The sequence below is a fragment of the Hypomesus nipponensis genome, chromosome 6 (assembly GCF_054491055.1).
Source record: "Hypomesus nipponensis isolate SF chromosome 6, ASM5449105v1, whole genome shotgun sequence".
In the NCBI taxonomy this organism is placed as follows: Eukaryota; Metazoa; Chordata; class Actinopteri; order Osmeriformes; family Osmeridae; genus Hypomesus; species Hypomesus nipponensis.
In genome coordinates this window covers 12,644,056-12,660,265 of record NC_140366.1, presented here as the reverse complement: position 1 = coordinate 12,660,265, position 16,210 = coordinate 12,644,056, and the positions used below count along the sequence as shown (strand labels likewise).

Genomic DNA, 16,210 nt, shown 5'->3' with positions numbered 1-16,210 from the left:
ATCTCTCTTCCACTCGTTCTCATTCTCTCTATTTCAGTATATGTTTCTCCCTGTCTCTCATACAGCACATGTCCAGTTTTCCTTTCCCCTGTCTTAGACACAGAACTTCTTCAGACATGGCTGTCCTGTCCGATGGGGGTCTGGAGGTGTTTCTGCTGACCTTGTCAGCTCTCCTGTCAGTGGAAGATCACCCTTATCGTTAACAGCCTGAGGGCAGTGTGTGTTTGTGACTAAGTCCCTGCATTGTGCCGTATCCAAGGTGTCAGACTAGTGTCTGAGTCTACTGTCCTCTTCTCTTCCCTCCTCCCTCCCTCCATCCCTCCCTCCCTAGCTGGTGTCATGGGAAGAGAAGCACACCATCTGTTGGCCCAGTTGCCCAGTGACTGGACAACAGCCTTCCCTTATGGCACTGTTCCACTGCCCATTGTCTGCCTGAGAGAGTGTGTGTCTGCTGGGCGCGTGTCTGCGTATGTATGGGAAAGTGTGTGTTTGTGAGAGATTATGTCTTTCTGTGCATGAGATCAATATTGTGTTTGAGAGATGAAGGGAGCATGTGCGTGTCTGGATGTGTGTGTTTGGTTGTGTGTCCACCTTGAGGAGGTCAGAGTATTGTGTAAAACCTTCCTGTGGGACTTCCATAGCGAACACACCCTAACACAGTAACACACACACACACATATCCCCTTGCGTGTCTCATACACACTGACACACATCACAAGGCTGTGGATGTTGATGTGTTGGGCAACTTCTCTTTGTGCCACATGGTGTCTCTACAGGTGAGGGACAGACAGACAGACAGGCAAACAGACAAACAGACAGGCAAACAGGCAAGCAAACAGACAGACAGGCAAACAAACAGACACACAGGCAAACAGACAGAAAGACAGACAGGCAGGTGGGTATGCATGCTGACAGACAAACAAGCAGGCAGGCAGACACATAGACAGACAGACAGACAGACAGATGGATGGGGAGGCAGGCAGGCAGGCAGGCAGGCAGGCAGGCAGGCAGGCAGGCAGGCAGGCAGGCAGGCAGGCAGGCAGGCAGGGACACAGAGAGACAGGCAGGCAGGCAGGCAGTTAGACAGGCAGGCAGGCAGGCAGTTAGACAGATAAGTGTCTGTAGACCTCCACAACAACAGCCTTGAGGTGACAGAAAAGGACAAGCACGGCTTTGTGGAAATAAACACCCACACAGCAAATGCATACCTCACTGCACCTCTAGGTATTCACACCCACATATATATGTGTGTGTGTTCGTGTCTGTGTGTGTGTGTTCTCTGTGGGTTTATGTTTGTGTTACATTTGTCCCTTCATTTTCTCAAAGCAGATTTTTTTTCCCATCTCTATTTTCTGTCTTGTTGTTGAAGTAACTGTTGGAACCTGTTTCTTCTTTTTACTGCGTCTGTCTTTCTACTGTATCCCTCCCTCCCTCCCTCCCTCCCTCCCTCCCTCCCTCCCTCCCTCCCTCCCTCCCTCCCTCCCTCCCTCCCTCCCTCCCTCCCTCCCTCCCTCCCTCCCTCTCTCTCTCTCTCTCTCTCTCTCTCTCTCTCTCTCTCTCTCTCTCACTGTCTCTCTTTCCCTCCCTCTCTTTCTGTCTTTCTTTCTGTCTCTCTCAATGTGTCTCTCCTCCCTCCCACCTCTTGAAGATGAATATCTCTCTCATATCATCTCTTCCTACTGTGAGTGTCTAAGTGCGTGGGAGGCTGCTTTGCGTGTGTGCATGTGTGTCTGTGTGTGTCTGTGTGTGTTTGTGTGGGGGGTGACAAGCAGTTCTTTATTACCTGCTGTCCTGCTTCTGTTTTCTCTCTCTCTCTCTCTCTCTCTCTCTCTCTCTCTCTCTCTCTCTCTCTCTCTCTCTCTCTCTCTCTCTCTCTCTCTCTCTCTCTCTTCTGGTCTGCATTCGGTCACTGTTGTTATCTCTCTATTCTCCTACTCTCTGCTCTCCCCCCGGGCTGCTTTGGCACAAGGACAGCCGTAACCTGACTCCCTGGCCCTGATCCCACTCTCCCAGCTCTGCCCTGCCACCTTAGACCCCCGCAGTGGGCTGCAGCTCCACCTGGACGCTGTTGGCCCAGACTGGACTGGTTGGTGTCCCCGAGTACGAGTATGCTCTCCCGTCCTTTTACACCTCACTTCTAGCTTCAGAAACACTGAAGGACACAAAGTGCTTGCTCGGCAAAACTTCTGCGTGTGTATTTGTGCGCGTTTGTGTGCATGTGTGTCTGTGCGTGACAGTGTCTTTTGTTTGCCGTATTACCTCATTTTTTAGCCTGCGGTTCTAAATGGTGCGGCTGTGTTTGGATATGTGGTTTCAGTACCTCAAACCTGTTTGAAGAAGTGGAGAGAGAGAGAGAGAGAGGGAGAGAGAGAGACAAGATGAAGGAGAAGGACTGAGGGTGTGGGGGATGGGGCGAGATGTTGGGGTTTCTGCAGGCTGTTTGGGGTGGTGAAGGGGGGTGGGGGGCCGGGAGGGGAGGACGGATTGGGAGGGTGGGGAAGGGGGATTGAGGGGGGTATTGAAACCTGATAGAAAGCTGCTTTAGTTGAGCCCAGCAGGCTGATTCCACAGACTTCTCTGTCTGACTGGAGATAATCCTCTAATGGCCCTGCTTCAAACTGCTGCACCACTAATATGTTTCCCAAAGTGTGTGTATGTGTGCATCTATGTGTGTGTGTGGATAGTTTTGTCTTTTTTCATAGAAAAAATTTGTGTTTGTGTGCCTCTCAGGTGCATACTCTACGTGCGCACTGATCTAGCCGTGTTAACAGTTATTGATTTTCCAGGAAGTGGGAAGTTATTGATTCTCCTGAACAATGATGTCACTTCAGACAGCACAGGGTGTTTGCTTATCCATGAGATTTCCTGCCTTCCTCCCTCTCCCCCTCCTCTCTCTCTATCTCTCTCTCTCTCTCTTTCTCTCTCTCTATTTCTCTCGCTTGCTCGCTCGCTCACTCTCTGTGATTCTCTCTCTCTCTCAATCTTTTCAGCTTTCTCCATTTCTCTTTTTAAATGTTACTAAAATCCTTAGTAAGAATATCAAAAACCCGATCCTTTCCTCCTCCTCCTTCTTCCTCTCTACCTCTTCATCCACCTCCTCCTCCTCTACCTTTTCCTCCTCTATTTTCTCTTCTCCATCTATCTCCTCCTCTCCCTCCTCCTCTCCCTCCTCATCCTCCTCTTCTCTACCCATTGATTGGTTATAAGATGTGTAACCAGGAGGCCTTCTGGAAGGTCCAGCTGTTGGTCAATATTCTGCTGCATGCATGGCCTTGTTAATGATTAACCAGATAGCAAACATGGCTCACTCCACACACACATACGCACACACACACACACACAACTTGAATGTCTCCTATCTCTCATCTTATGAGGTCACCTGTGAAGCTGTGCAGAGACAGCATTTGTCTGGCTTGAATAATGTCCCATGTCACCTACAGGCCATTCTACAGGCCTACTGTACTGTTCTATTGACATGAGGCCTACATAATGCACTCTTGTGCATGGGTAAACCTTTTCTACATTTATGTTACAGATCATAACTGGTCGTTTTGCCAATGCTGGAGGCATGTGTGCACTGTGCTGTGCACACAGATAGTTTGTGTGTTTATGAGAGTACATGTGGGGTAGGCAGAAACGTTCTGTATTTGTTAGTTTGTGTCTGTGACCAGTATTATTCATTGGATCTTTACATACATATTGTCCATGCATGTTTAGGTTTGTGTGTGAGACACAAAGAATGAACTGGAGAGATGACCATGGAAACAAAGTGAGAGAGAGAGAGAGAGAGAGAGAACATGGAGACAAAGAGAAAGAGAGAAACAGAAGGACAGAGAAACAGAATGAACTTGCAGAGAGAGAGAGAGAGAGAGAGAGAGAGAGAGAGAGAGAGAGAGAGAGAGAGAGAGAGAGAGAGAGAGAGAGAGAGAGAAAAATTCCAGAAATAGGTGTCTTGTATGCTTGACCAAACAAGTATTTCATAAACAATGAAATATTAACGGGCTGTTACAGCACCGGCGTGGCCATCAGATGAGGTTCCACCGGGTGCTTTTGTCCAGCCTACCGGTACCGGGCCTCATGGTTCATTAATGAGGAAACGGGAGCTGGGACAGTGGGGAGGTGGTATCACGTACTCACAACTGCAGCAGAACCGCCATTACGTCTCCTAGGAAACCACATGGGCCATCAACATCCTGAGAGGGAGAGAGAGACAAACTGTTGAGAGAAAGAGTGACAGGGACAGGTAGAGAATTAAAAGTATTGTATCGATGCCATCCTTTCTGTGCATGCATGTCTGCTCTTCTGGCCAGTATGTCACTCATCTGGCATACAGGCTTAGACTTGGCGGCCCACTCTCATACCTATTTCACATTTGCATAAGGCATGTCACAACCTTTGAGGTGTGGGGAGGATCACATCCCCAAGCTGGAAACCATCCCCTGTGCTCTGCTTGTCTCTGCCACAGAGGAGTTTAACAAGACCCCTGTGTCTTCCCAGTTAGAACGCTAGGGAACTGTCAAGAGGTGCAGCATCAAGACTTCAGTCATACCTGTAGTTCTACTTGTTACAAATGGAAAATAAACAGGAAACTCTTTGGTAAATCAGGGGTTCAGGTGAAGTTATGAATGTTTCTCAAAGGGGTCATTAGCAGCTGTTATGATGGTCTGATCTGGAGGTGGGGGTGGGCAACCAGCCCTGGAGCACTGGTTCATATCTGCTTAGTCAGCAGCGTCTGATTCTCACTGCAGGAACAACAGTGAGGGTGGCCGCCGCCATGGCAACCTTGCAAGAGCTGTCAGTTGGTGGTTCTAAAGCTCTGCTTTGAGGTCAGTGTCGTGACCTCTCCCCTTCTGGTGAGGTGAGGATTAGGGATAGATAATCCTGGTTCTGCCTCTGTTATGGTAGACACTTTGCAAGGACCCTGCTATTTTGTATACCCTGAGACCCTTTGAGCTTTTGACTGCACCTCTCTGAGGAGAGGCCTAGTGGTATCTTCCACAGCCTCCACAGCTGAACCCTATGAGGTACCAAGGACTGGGAGAGGCTATTATGGACAGTTAGAGATGTGTTATATTGGCAGGGATATAAAAAAACTGAATCCAGAGATGGAAAAGGTTTTGTGGAGGTTAACAGTTAAAAAGAGCGATCTGTTCATCATGTTATTGGCACCTTATTAAAGCAGACTAAAGATAGCGGGCAGGAGCGGTGGGGGGGCGGTGGCAGTATTGTGACAGCTGCTCCCCCTCCCTGGTAGAATAACATCCCAGGAACTCTGCTTTCCTCACTCTCACACAGGGCTGACCTGGGTTTGCACAGGACTTTACACAGCCGTGAGTCCACGTGTGTCATTTTGTGTGTTTTTGTAAAGACTGCAGCGATAAGGGAAATGTGTGTTAACACATGCATCTATGCACGGTATGATAAAAGGATCTCTGCAGTGTGAGCCATACGAAGAAATGACCCTTTAGTTCTGAGCTCTTTCTTCATTTCCCCCCTCCTCTCGCTCCCCCCTCCCCCTTTCCCCGTCTTCCCTCCCCCCTCCCCCCTCCCCCCTCCCCCCTCCCCCCTCCCCCCTCCCTCCTCCCTCCTCCCTCCTCCCTCCTCCCTCCTCCCTCCTCCCTCCGCCCTCCTCCCCTCCCTGGTTAATGCCGTATTTTCTTCTTTGCTCTGTGTTCCGCTCCGCTCTCTGGAGTTCCGCTCCATTTCATGGAATCCAGGGAAGGCTGTTTCCTCCGGGCGCCCGCGTGCGTCTGCTCAGGGTTCTGCTGCTCAGGGCTCTGTTGCTCTCAGACCGCGCCTCTCTGCTCAGGAAAGCCGGCGCTTGATGAGGCCGCGCCTTTGCAATAGTTTGCCAGAACACACAGAGATCAGAGGAGGGGGAAAAGGAGAAGGAGGAAAGGAAGGGTAGACTGGCAGGAGAGGGTGAAGACCTGTGTTTCTCCAGAGTGATTCCATTGTGTCAGGTCGACCCACCTGGTGCTTCTCTGGTGGTTGTGTCTACTCAGGTTTCCATGTCAGAATCACTCCCTAAGTCATGCAAGTGTCACTGGCATCACTTGGTAGCATGTTCGCTTTGCTCCCACCCCACCTTGCCCCTTATTACAAGCCCCCGGGCGTGGTGCTCATTTTTTTTCTCTGAAAAGTGAGTGAGATCAGCAAGATAAAAATAACTGACTAAGTTACTCAATAACTCAATGGTGGCGGGTGTATGTGCAGAAAAGTGAGCAATAACAGGCTAGCCAGAGCCAGTTTTCCTGAGCCCTTCACCCAGCTGCAGACTGTAGGGTGGGCAGGTAAGGGTTAACTCCTGCAGCCAACTCCATGTCTCAGCCTGCAATGTTAAGTGCTCGGTGATCTATGGAGGGGTTTCGAACCCAGAGCTAGGTTTTAGGAAGGGGTGGTAGGAAAAGATTTGCTTTGTATACACTTTTTACTTATTTGAAGATTTAAAAAAAACAACTCTCAGTGTGGGCAGGCGTGTGTGTGTGATATTGATTTCAACCTGTTTTCATCCTTTTCAGTAAGTTTAAACAAACGTGATCAAACATCAGAGACCATGGACCTTAAACAACATAAGAACTCCCAGGGCAGGCCTGCTTTATGTGGGAGAGAGTTCTTCCCTTGTTTTTCTGAGTAGCAGATGGTTTTATGTTGGCAGTAAAAAGGTGAAGATAGAGGTCTGTGTGTTCCACCTCCACAAACACACACACACTCACACACACACACAGAGACAAACTCAAACAAACGCCTGTTAAAAACTACAACAGGAACAATTTGTTAGTCAAATGATTATATGCTGCATATGCTTGTGCACACAACTTCATGCTCTGGCACAACTTTTTTTCTCTCTCACTCTTTCTTTTTTCAGAGGAGAAGAGGGGGAGAGCGAGAGCAAAAAAGATTGGACCCTGTAACTGTTGTTCTGTTACGTGATTGGTGAAAGCCTGTTGCTAGGCTTATGTCATTGTGCCTCTACTTTTTTGCTCTCCCTCTCTCTCTCTCTCTCTCTCTCTCTCTCTCTCTCTCTCTCTCTCTCTCTCTCTCTCTCTCTCTCTCTCTCTCCTCTCTGTCTTTCTCACCCTTTGCTCTCTCACTTCCTCTCTCTCTCTCTCTCTCTCTCTCTCTCTCTCTCTCTCTCTCTCTCTCTCTCTCTCTCTCTCTCTGAAGCGATAGGTCAGGTTTAAACTGGTTGGGAGGACTTCTACCACTTGTTGCACATCCCCACAGTTTTTTTGCGGTTTCTTTCTGTTCTCGTCTCACTGCAGCCACACCACTGGGACACATATGTAGTGAGCTTTAGATTGACTGCCTTTCTCTGTCTCTTCTTTTCTCTGTCTTCTCATGCCTGAGTTTTTGGTGAAAGCGGTTGAAAAGTTTGCAGTGGTAACCAGAAAGAATAAATATATATTTCTTCTTTATTAGCTTTTCCAGAAGGACCCATGCGAGTTAAACATGCTTTATTTTCTTACAGAAAAAGTTACAGAGCTACACTTGGTAACAAAAAAAAGAGAAAGAAGAAATACACATTTTTAAATAGACTTTTGCCAAAGTTGTTTCATATAATTGTTATGCCCGACAGTTTTAACTGTGGTAAATTTTGTTAAACTTGTTGTAAGTGAAACACATAAACAAAATATAAAGGTCATAGTTGAATCTGTTTCTTAACTACAGTACTGTCTCAACTATCTTTGCATAAATCTCAACCATTCCAATTGTCTAAACAATGTGTTTCTTTTTTCTCTGTGGAAGTTTCACGTCTGCTATGAACTACATGAGGATTTATCTGGTTTATCTGGGTCACCTTGTTAATGCTACAGGAAGTGACTTGTGGAATATCATACCTTAGGCCAGATCCTAATCTGACACATATTAGAGGTAGAGCTACACCAGTCACATTCTGGAACTGACAGAATGCTGACCCCTGACCCCTCCTTAAGTAGCTCACCAGACTACATGAGAGGATCAGGCAACTACACACTCAAAATGGAGTCGGATTGTCTGGAAAAGGTAAGTTGGGGAGGATGGGTAGAGACGAAATGAAGTTGAAGGACACCATGGAAGCATGAAAACAAATCTGAATGTCAATCTCACTGTGTTCTGTAACTAATCATCCTCCTGTTATCATAACCCCCCCCCCCCCCCCCACAGTGAGTACAGTAAAGCCTCCCAGTATGGGTGGTGTGGTCACCCTGACAATAGGGTTCAGTCTGGCCTCTGGATGGATGAGGGATGTCTAAGCGCTTTTATGTGAAACGTTGTGGTGTGTGTGTGTGTGTGTGTGTTGCTCAGTGTCGCCCCGAACGCTGACCAGCCTCTTCTGCAACTTTGCTGAGCCATGGAGCTCAGTGTGCTGCAGCCTGTGGCCCCCGCAAGCAGAGTGCTGACTCTGTGCCCCCCGGGGGTCTGTTTACCACCACTACTACCCCTCCAGCACCCCTCTCTGCCCCCCCGGGGGGTATCGGGGCGGTGGACCACACAATGAACCTGCTGAATGGTGTGCTATCACTGGCAGCTCTGCGCCAAACTCAACAGGCAGAGGAAAAGCTCTTCTGGGTCGGGCCAGTCAACTATCTCTCTCTATCTCACACACACACAGTCACTTACTCCATTCCTTCGCTCTCTATCTCCCCCTCCCCTTCTTTTCTCAAATAGAAGCAGTTTGTCAGGTTTTTGTTTTAGTTCCTCCGGTTATACCTCCCCCCTTACCCTATGACACACTCACAAACACACATAAAAGCACACAAACACACATCTCCCCTACCCTGATCCGTGCGTACACATACACACATTACCACACACACACAAACTAGCACACACACCCCTTTCACACACTCACACACACACCCACACTCTCTACTCCCATAATAACTGTATTATTAGATGTGTTAACCTGAGTCAGTATTTTAATGGGATTGTGAAATGTACTGCTAGTGAGGTTGTTGTTTGTGTTCTAGTGATGAAAAACATTCCACTGGGTTCTGTGGAGCCTTCAATCAATATTTATTTATGAGAGATTTGTTTCATATAAATTCATGAACTTAACCTTTTTTGAATTCATATTAATATATTCAATGGTGATTTGACATTGAAGAATCGATACGATGATTGTTTGAATTTGATTCTAATCCAACTACTATAATGGCTGTTTGTTCAGAGCAAATTTCACTTCCCTCTCTCCTTTCATGTTTGTGAGCATAGATTAAGGAATACATACAAAAATTGTGTAAAGGGCAATCACATTTTTTTTTACAGTCAGTGGTGTGTCATTATGGCTTGGTTGGAATAAACAAAGCCCTAAACCCAGTAGATTTTTGTTATCTCTTCTTCTCCTTTGGCTAAGGCGGTGTCCTGGGGCCGTGATTGGCTCAGGGCTGAATTATCTGTTTGGTCGGATTGGCTGAGCAGGAAGCAGGAATTGATTTCCTGTTGTTGTTGTTGATCTTGCAGGTATCCATCTATCTAGGTGCTGATTAATCTCAGCCACAATAGCAGTAACTGTGTGAATGTATATGTGTGTGCTTGTGTGTGTGTGTATGTATGTGTTTGTGTGCATGCATACGTTTGTGTGTGTGCATAAGTGTGTGTGTGCCTGCATGCATGCATGTGTTTGTGTGCAAGTAGGTGTGCATACGTGCGTGTGTGTGTGTCAGCGTCTCCGTGTGTGCATGCATGGCATGCATGTGCTCGGACACATTCCCATTGTGTAAACTACTGCTCTTGTGCTTCCCAGGATTGGAAGACAAGAGAAAAAACTTGTAGCTGCTTCGTAATCTTGTCTGTTTTCTGTGTAACATGAGAAATGACTGGAGTACATGAGTACATCAGTATTACAGGTTATTGTGTAAATAAATTCCTAAGAAACTATCATAAATATTCATAAGACACTAAAAGATTTAGTTTTTTAATCAGAACCACCAATGGATATCAAGCAATGATATCGCATTACATTTTTTCTTGTAGAGATTGTGTTTAGTAGTTTTACAGTCCAGTCAATGGTCGCCAATGTTCTGACAATATAGATGAGAGGATTGATGCTGTGTCTTGGGGGTTTATTTATTAGCTCACGTTGAGAACCTGTATCCTCACAGTTCACCCCTCCTCCTCCGTCCCCTTTCACGCTATTGGCTCAATGGAGGTTGTTTTCGGCATTGGATTGGTTGTTTCACCCGTCAGTCATGCTGGTCTGCTTATTTAGCGAGTGAATGCGCTGAGAAAGATCGGTATTCTGCTGTAGGGCTGCAACAGCTGACGACGGAGCACTTTACCCAGTGCCCCAGGAACAAAGCGAGAAGGAAACAGCCATTTATTAGACGTTTATATTTTTTATATACCTTGAAACATTAAAGCTTACTGAGTACACACTATGAGGCACGCGACAGCACCAACGGAAAACATGGAAAATAATTCATTAACAGTGTCAGACTTATTGAAGACATGCACTCATTGTGAACGACTCAGTAAAAAGGTACGATAATTATGTTCTTTAATGGGCTAATACTGTTGACAGATGCATGCTTTTCTTACCTTGGGCTATATAATGTTATTTGAATGCGCTTAGGGTCGTTTGACACTTCTCCCTTGACTCTCGAGCAAATAGTCTGCAGTGCAGTCTTTTCTTTTGTGTCCATTCTTGTTTACGCATAAGACGAGTTTTGCGCTGCTTGACAGTCCACTATGTCCCGCACAGGTCTTTGTCAGTTTCTTTTGTAGCTCCTGGTTGTTGGTTATAGCCTAGAGAAAGTTGATATTATACATTGGTTATATTTATTTGTGTTGGTTATCTTTTGATCTTCGGCCAGAGAGCTAGGTCATTCATTCAGCCACTTTATTGTGCGTGCGCAAAGGGACAGCTGCCATCAAGTCAGCTAAAGGGGACATGTCTCAACAAGTTTCTATTTTGTGACCGATTAAAAGTACACATTTCAAGAATTGTAAGTCTCAATTGCTGTTTTTTCTTGTATAAACCTACTAAACCTACGATTATATCTAGGCTATTTAATCCATAATTGCAATTTGTTGTCCCACTTCACATAATGTAGGAAAATTGGGTAAATGGATTCAAAGCATAGCTTAATGCTTTCGACATTTTGGTATCTTTGAAGACTCAAGCACCGTGCAGCATCTTTTTTTGCAGCGGTGTTATAAACAAAGCGTGTCGAGTTTCTCTTGTCTTTGCTAAGGCTAAGTGTCAGACGGACTAGTAATGCCAAGCCGGGGCAGTAGACTAATCTGTAGCAGAGCAGGGGGTGAGAGGAGAGGCCTCGCATCAGGATGTATTACATGGGAGGGCTGGAAGCCAAAATGCTACTAAATACAGCTATTAGGGTTTTTTACCTTTCCGTGTGTATTTAAAATGAACTTTCGATGTCACTTGATCTCCATTGGAATGACGTTTCCTCTATGTCTTGCTGGTCATGTAAATGTGAATATATGTTCCCTTGTCTTGCAGGATTTAGGAGTAAGGATTCCAAGACCACTGGGAAACGGACCAAGTAGATTTATCCCAGAAAAAGAAGTGAGTAGATCGGATCTTAGGCACGTCATATGAGCCAGTGACAAATACAAACGGATGAACATTTGAGTAAATACAATGTACTCTACTACTATTAACATGTATTGCTGAACTAGTTAAGAGTCTACGACTGGATCATATGCTGATGAATCTCCCCCTCTCTCACTAGATCCTTCAAGTAAGCAAAGAGGACGCCAGGACGCAGTCGATTTTCGAGGACGCTTTTGCGGCGCTGGGTCGCCTTGACAACATCTCTCTGGTGATGGGCTTCCACCCGCAGTACCTGGAGAGCTTCCTGCGGACGCAGCACTATCTGCTTCAGATGGACGGCCCGCTGTCTCTGCACTACCGCCACTATATAGGCATCATGGTAAGCCTAAACTCCACTATCATCACATGGGCGTCATGGTAGGCCGAGAGCCATGCTAAAGACATTGAGATCATCTGTTCTTGTGCTCGTTGCTGTTTCTCAGCAACTCCCATCCCCTCTCCGTACCTCCCACGCCTCCCTGTAGTCTCTCAACCATGTCAGTATAACGTGTACCTGATCACCGTGTACCCCCCCCCCCCCCCCCGCAGGCTGCAGCACGTCACCAGTGCTCCTACCTGGTCAACCTGCACGTCAACGACTTCCTCCAGGTGGGGGGTGACCCCAAGTGGCTCAACGGGCTGGACGGAGCCCCACAGAAACTGCAGGCCCTGGGAGACCTCAACAAGATCCTGGCCCACCGGCCCTGGCTGCTCACCAAGGCCCATATTGAGGTAAGGGACCAGGGGTTGGAGTAGGGAGACAAATGCAAGAAGGTGACACTATCCTGGGCTGGCTGGAAGGCAGGTGGGGAGGGTGGGGGTGGAGCTGATCATGTAACAGGCAATGGTCAACAAGGTCATTGATGGAGGGAGGTAGGAGGATGGCTGCAGCTGTTTGACTTGGCCGGACTGGCAGGCTTCAGGGTTACTGAAGGGGGAAAGCGATAGAGGGAGGTAAGCCTAAAAGGGGGAGAAAGGAAAAGGTGATATTAGATCCACCAACCCTATGTGCCAGCTGGTTATTGATACTCACTCCACTGACAATGCCACATGACCTAGCCTATCATAGATTAGACTGATTGACAGCTTGACTGACCAATCCTCTTTCTTTCTGTTTGGCCCCAGCACCTGCTGAAGGCAGAGGAGCACAGCTGGTCTCTGGCGGAGCTGATCCACGCCGTGGTGCTGCTCACCCACTACCACTCCCTGGCCTCCTTCACCTTCGGCTGCGGCATCAGCCCTGAGATCCACTGCAGCGGAGGCCACACCTTCAGACCCCCCTCCCTCAGCCAGTACTGCATGTGCGACATCGCCAACGGCAACGGGCACCACGCCAACCACCACGATGACCACCACCACCTCCACAGCAACCAGGTGAGAGATGGGGACGTAAGGGAGATGGGGGGGGGGGGGGGGGGGGGGGATTGTGAGAGGCTGGCACTAGGCTGTGAAACCATGGTATGGTTGTGGGGTGGTCAATCTCTGGTGGAGGCTCAGTGTGGTTGATGGAGAGGGGACTGGGCGGAACGGGTGGTATTTGGTAATCTCTAGTTTTACATGTAACCTAAACCTGACTCTCTGTGTGTGTGTAGGAGGTGTCTGGCGAGGTGGAGGTGCTGATGGAGAGGATGAAACAGCTGCAGGAGTGTCGTGAGGAGGAGGAGGCCAGCCAGGAGGAGATGGCCACACGCTTCGAGAGGGAGAAGACGGAGAGCATGCTGGTGTCCACCTCCGAGGACGAGGAGGGCGTGCCCTCCAGGGACGTGTCCCGCCACTTTGAGGACCCCAGCTACGGCTACAAGGACTTCTCTAGGAGGGGCGAGCACGTACCCACCTTCAGAGTGCAGGTAGGCCAGACTCCACACACGCCACACACACACACCCACACACACACAGTGTCAATATGAACCCCCACTCCTACAATATTAACCCCTTGTGTCCCTCCCCAGGACTACAGCTGGGAGGACCATGGCTACTCCCTGGTCAACCGCCTGTACCCAGATGTGGGTCAGCTGCTGGACGAGAAGTTCCAGATGGCCTACACCCTGACCTACAACACCATGGCAACACACAAGGATGTGGATACGTCCATGCTTCGCAGGGCCATCTGGAACTACATCCACTGCATGTTTGGCATCAGGTTAGAAAAATGACTTTTTGTATTAATTGATAATGCTGTCATAGCTTATTTTCACCCTTTTTACTTTACTTGTACCATTTTATTGGTGGCTAGTTGACTCTGACCCCCCCCTTCCTCTCGCTCTCTGTCTCAGATATGATGACTATGACTATGGGGAGATCAACCAGCTTCTGGATCGCAGCTTTAAGGTCTACATTAAGACCATGGTGTGCAGCCCGGAGAAAACCACCAAGAGAATGTATGAAAGCTTCTGGAGGCAGTTCCAGCACTCTGAGAAGGTGAGGGGGCGACACAGGGTTTGGTCCAAATATGTACAAATAGTCAATCTTGCTTTTGTTGATACGGTGAAATAAAATGGGTTATTGCAGTAGAATAACTGTTTCTCATTTTTCTCTCTCTCCCTCTCCCCAGGTCCACGTTAACTTGCTTCTTATGGAAGCGCGCATGCAGGCAGAGTTGCTTTATGCTCTGAGAGCTATCACCCGCTATATGACATGAAGTGCTTTTGGCGTTTATCGTTGTTGTTTTTTTTACTGTTGTTGTCGTCGTTGCTCTTGTGGGACACTTCAAGAAAAAATGAAAACCGAAGAGGGGAGGAGGAAAAGAAATAATAAGAAATTCATAGAGTGAAAGAAACAGAAGAACTCGGCTCTACACAAAACCTCACCCTTGTGATGGATGAATGAAGGAAAGATGGATAGAACAAATGGAAGAAAAGTAAGTAAGTAAGCTGAAATGAAAGAACTGCAAAAGAAATAGTCGCTTGAACCCCACTGGTGGATGGATGAAGACGGTAACATCCTCGTTGCCCGCAGTGCCAAAACCCACCATGAGGGGGCAGCCTAGAGCACCCTCCCCCTGCTGTTGGGATGTTGAGCTGCTCTAGAGGACAGTTACTCAGGCAGAGGAAGTTCCAGCTAACTTTCCAGTATTCCACCTCCCACCCCCAGTGGGAGTCACTGCTATCTCTATGAGCATGTGCAAGAATCCCCAACAGCAAATTCTCCAGAACACAGTGCACTGCTGCACTCTTTATCATGTAGTCACTTTGTGTTTCATTTTATATCTTTTTTTTTTTTTTCTTTACCTTTTGTATTAAGATAAGTTGTTATTGTGGTGTATGTTTTTGTTTTGGCGTTAACTGGAGACGTGTCATGATGTAAAGTGTGCCTGAACTATCCAGCAGAGTCATCAGAGAAGCAGACACTGCTGCTGCTCTCATGTAACAGGGGGTCATATTGACCCCCCCCCCCCCCAAGTAACCCTAGAGTCCCCTATCCATCCTACACCTATTGCATTACCCCTCCCCCCACACAACCCCTACATACTGTCTTTGTAAGCTAAACCAGAATGTGTGAAAAGTCGAGGAGTGTGTTGGGAAAACAACAAAGAACACTGAGCCCTGTTGAGTTTGACTGCTTGTGCGATTCCCGTTTGTGTGTCTGTGAAAAATATATCATGTGCAGATGTGTGTGTGTGTGGGTAAAACCAGAAAATATCAAGGGGTGGAGGATGAGGAAAAAAAAAAAAGTATTTTTTAGAATTTCAAGCGTCAAAAAAAGCGAAGCACTTTGAAGGAGGAGCCATCTTGCTTCTGCTGTAGCTACTTGGTGACTGTTTTTTTTATTGTTGACGTTGGTGTCGTTATGTTTCTGGTAATTAAGCTTTGTCCTTGAGTAAAACAAAAAGAAACAAAAAGAAAGTGTGAAGCCAGGTGTTCCCGGGTATCTTCCGGTTCCTATCCCCACCTGTCTTCCTGCCATCCGGACGCCTGGCTCTCCTTAACACCTTCAAAGCTTTGGATTGTGATATTACCAGTAAAAAAAAAATACCTCTTCTGTTTGTTTTACTTCTCTTTGAAACATGAAAGTGCTCTTTGGCGAGCAGAATCGCGAGGGTCGCCCGCCTCCCGTTTATAGGGAGTCAGGGGAGATCCACACTGGACCGAATGCGGTTGATTCCCAGTCGACCGTAGACGGTTGTAGCTGAGCTTGTTCCCTCCCGGGGGCCTAACCAGTGCAAAAGCAGCTTTTTTATTTGTTTTGGATGGAGGGATAAACCATCCTGTTTCTGTTCTGTTTACTAAAACCTGTACTGCATTCTTCTTACTGGTGGGGTGAGGCGGTCAAACAGATAGATGATTGTTTGACTCGAAGGGGAGGTGGAGGACTAAGGAATGGTACATTATTTGGAGGTGGTGATGAGAGAAAGTGGAGGTTTTATCAAACTTCTGACAGATGTCAGTTACTGACAGTTTTTATATAAAAACGAAAAAGAATATGAAAATAAAAATACAAACTAACTAATGTTATTCTCTTTGTGTGTTATTTGTAGTTTTCTCCTGAAGAGTGTGTGTAGCTGCTGCTGCGTTGAAGCGATCCCATTATTATGACATCTGAAGGCCCACTATACAGCCATGTAGTATGGAAAACACGTTCAGGCCCAGTAGATACATGATCACATATCTTCCTAACACACAAGCCTGTTTGTCCCCCAAGCTCCTGTAACCAGTGGCAGCTGATGGTCAA

At 47.2% G+C, this 16,210-nt stretch overlaps 1 protein-coding gene and 1 long non-coding RNA gene across 3 annotated transcripts in view; one reads left to right on the top strand and one right to left on the bottom strand.

Annotated features, from left to right (window-relative positions):
• sesn1 (sestrin 1) overlaps positions 1 to 15,988 on the top strand; it is a 36,783-nt gene extending 20,795 nt beyond the window's left edge. The window contains exons 1-9 of one of the 2 annotated variants that reach the window (XM_084699227.1): positions 10,239 to 10,465; positions 11,450 to 11,515; positions 11,682 to 11,882; positions 12,092 to 12,274; positions 12,668 to 12,916; positions 13,135 to 13,389; positions 13,492 to 13,682; positions 13,816 to 13,960; positions 14,094 to 15,988. In XM_084699227.1, coding sequence (XP_084555353.1) covers positions 10,364 to 10,465; positions 11,450 to 11,515; positions 11,682 to 11,882; positions 12,092 to 12,274; positions 12,668 to 12,916; positions 13,135 to 13,389; positions 13,492 to 13,682; positions 13,816 to 13,960; positions 14,094 to 14,180 — 1,479 coding nt within the window. In that variant the 5' untranslated portion in view covers positions 10,239 to 10,363 and the 3' untranslated portion in view covers positions 14,181 to 15,988. Of the gene's footprint in view, positions 1 to 10,238; positions 10,466 to 11,449; positions 11,516 to 11,681; positions 11,883 to 12,091; positions 12,275 to 12,667; positions 12,917 to 13,134; positions 13,390 to 13,491; positions 13,683 to 13,815; positions 13,961 to 14,093 lie in introns of those variants that run through there. The other variant, XM_084699226.1, reaches the window with a different exon arrangement.
• Positions 10,124 to 11,559, bottom strand: LOC146287139 (uncharacterized). The gene is made up of 3 exons (XR_014758375.1): positions 11,335 to 11,559; positions 10,525 to 10,731; positions 10,124 to 10,259 (listed from the first exon to the last, which is right to left on the bottom strand). It is a non-coding gene; the product is annotated as an uncharacterized LOC146287139 (long non-coding RNA).
• Positions 15,989 to 16,210: the final 222 nt, after the last annotated feature.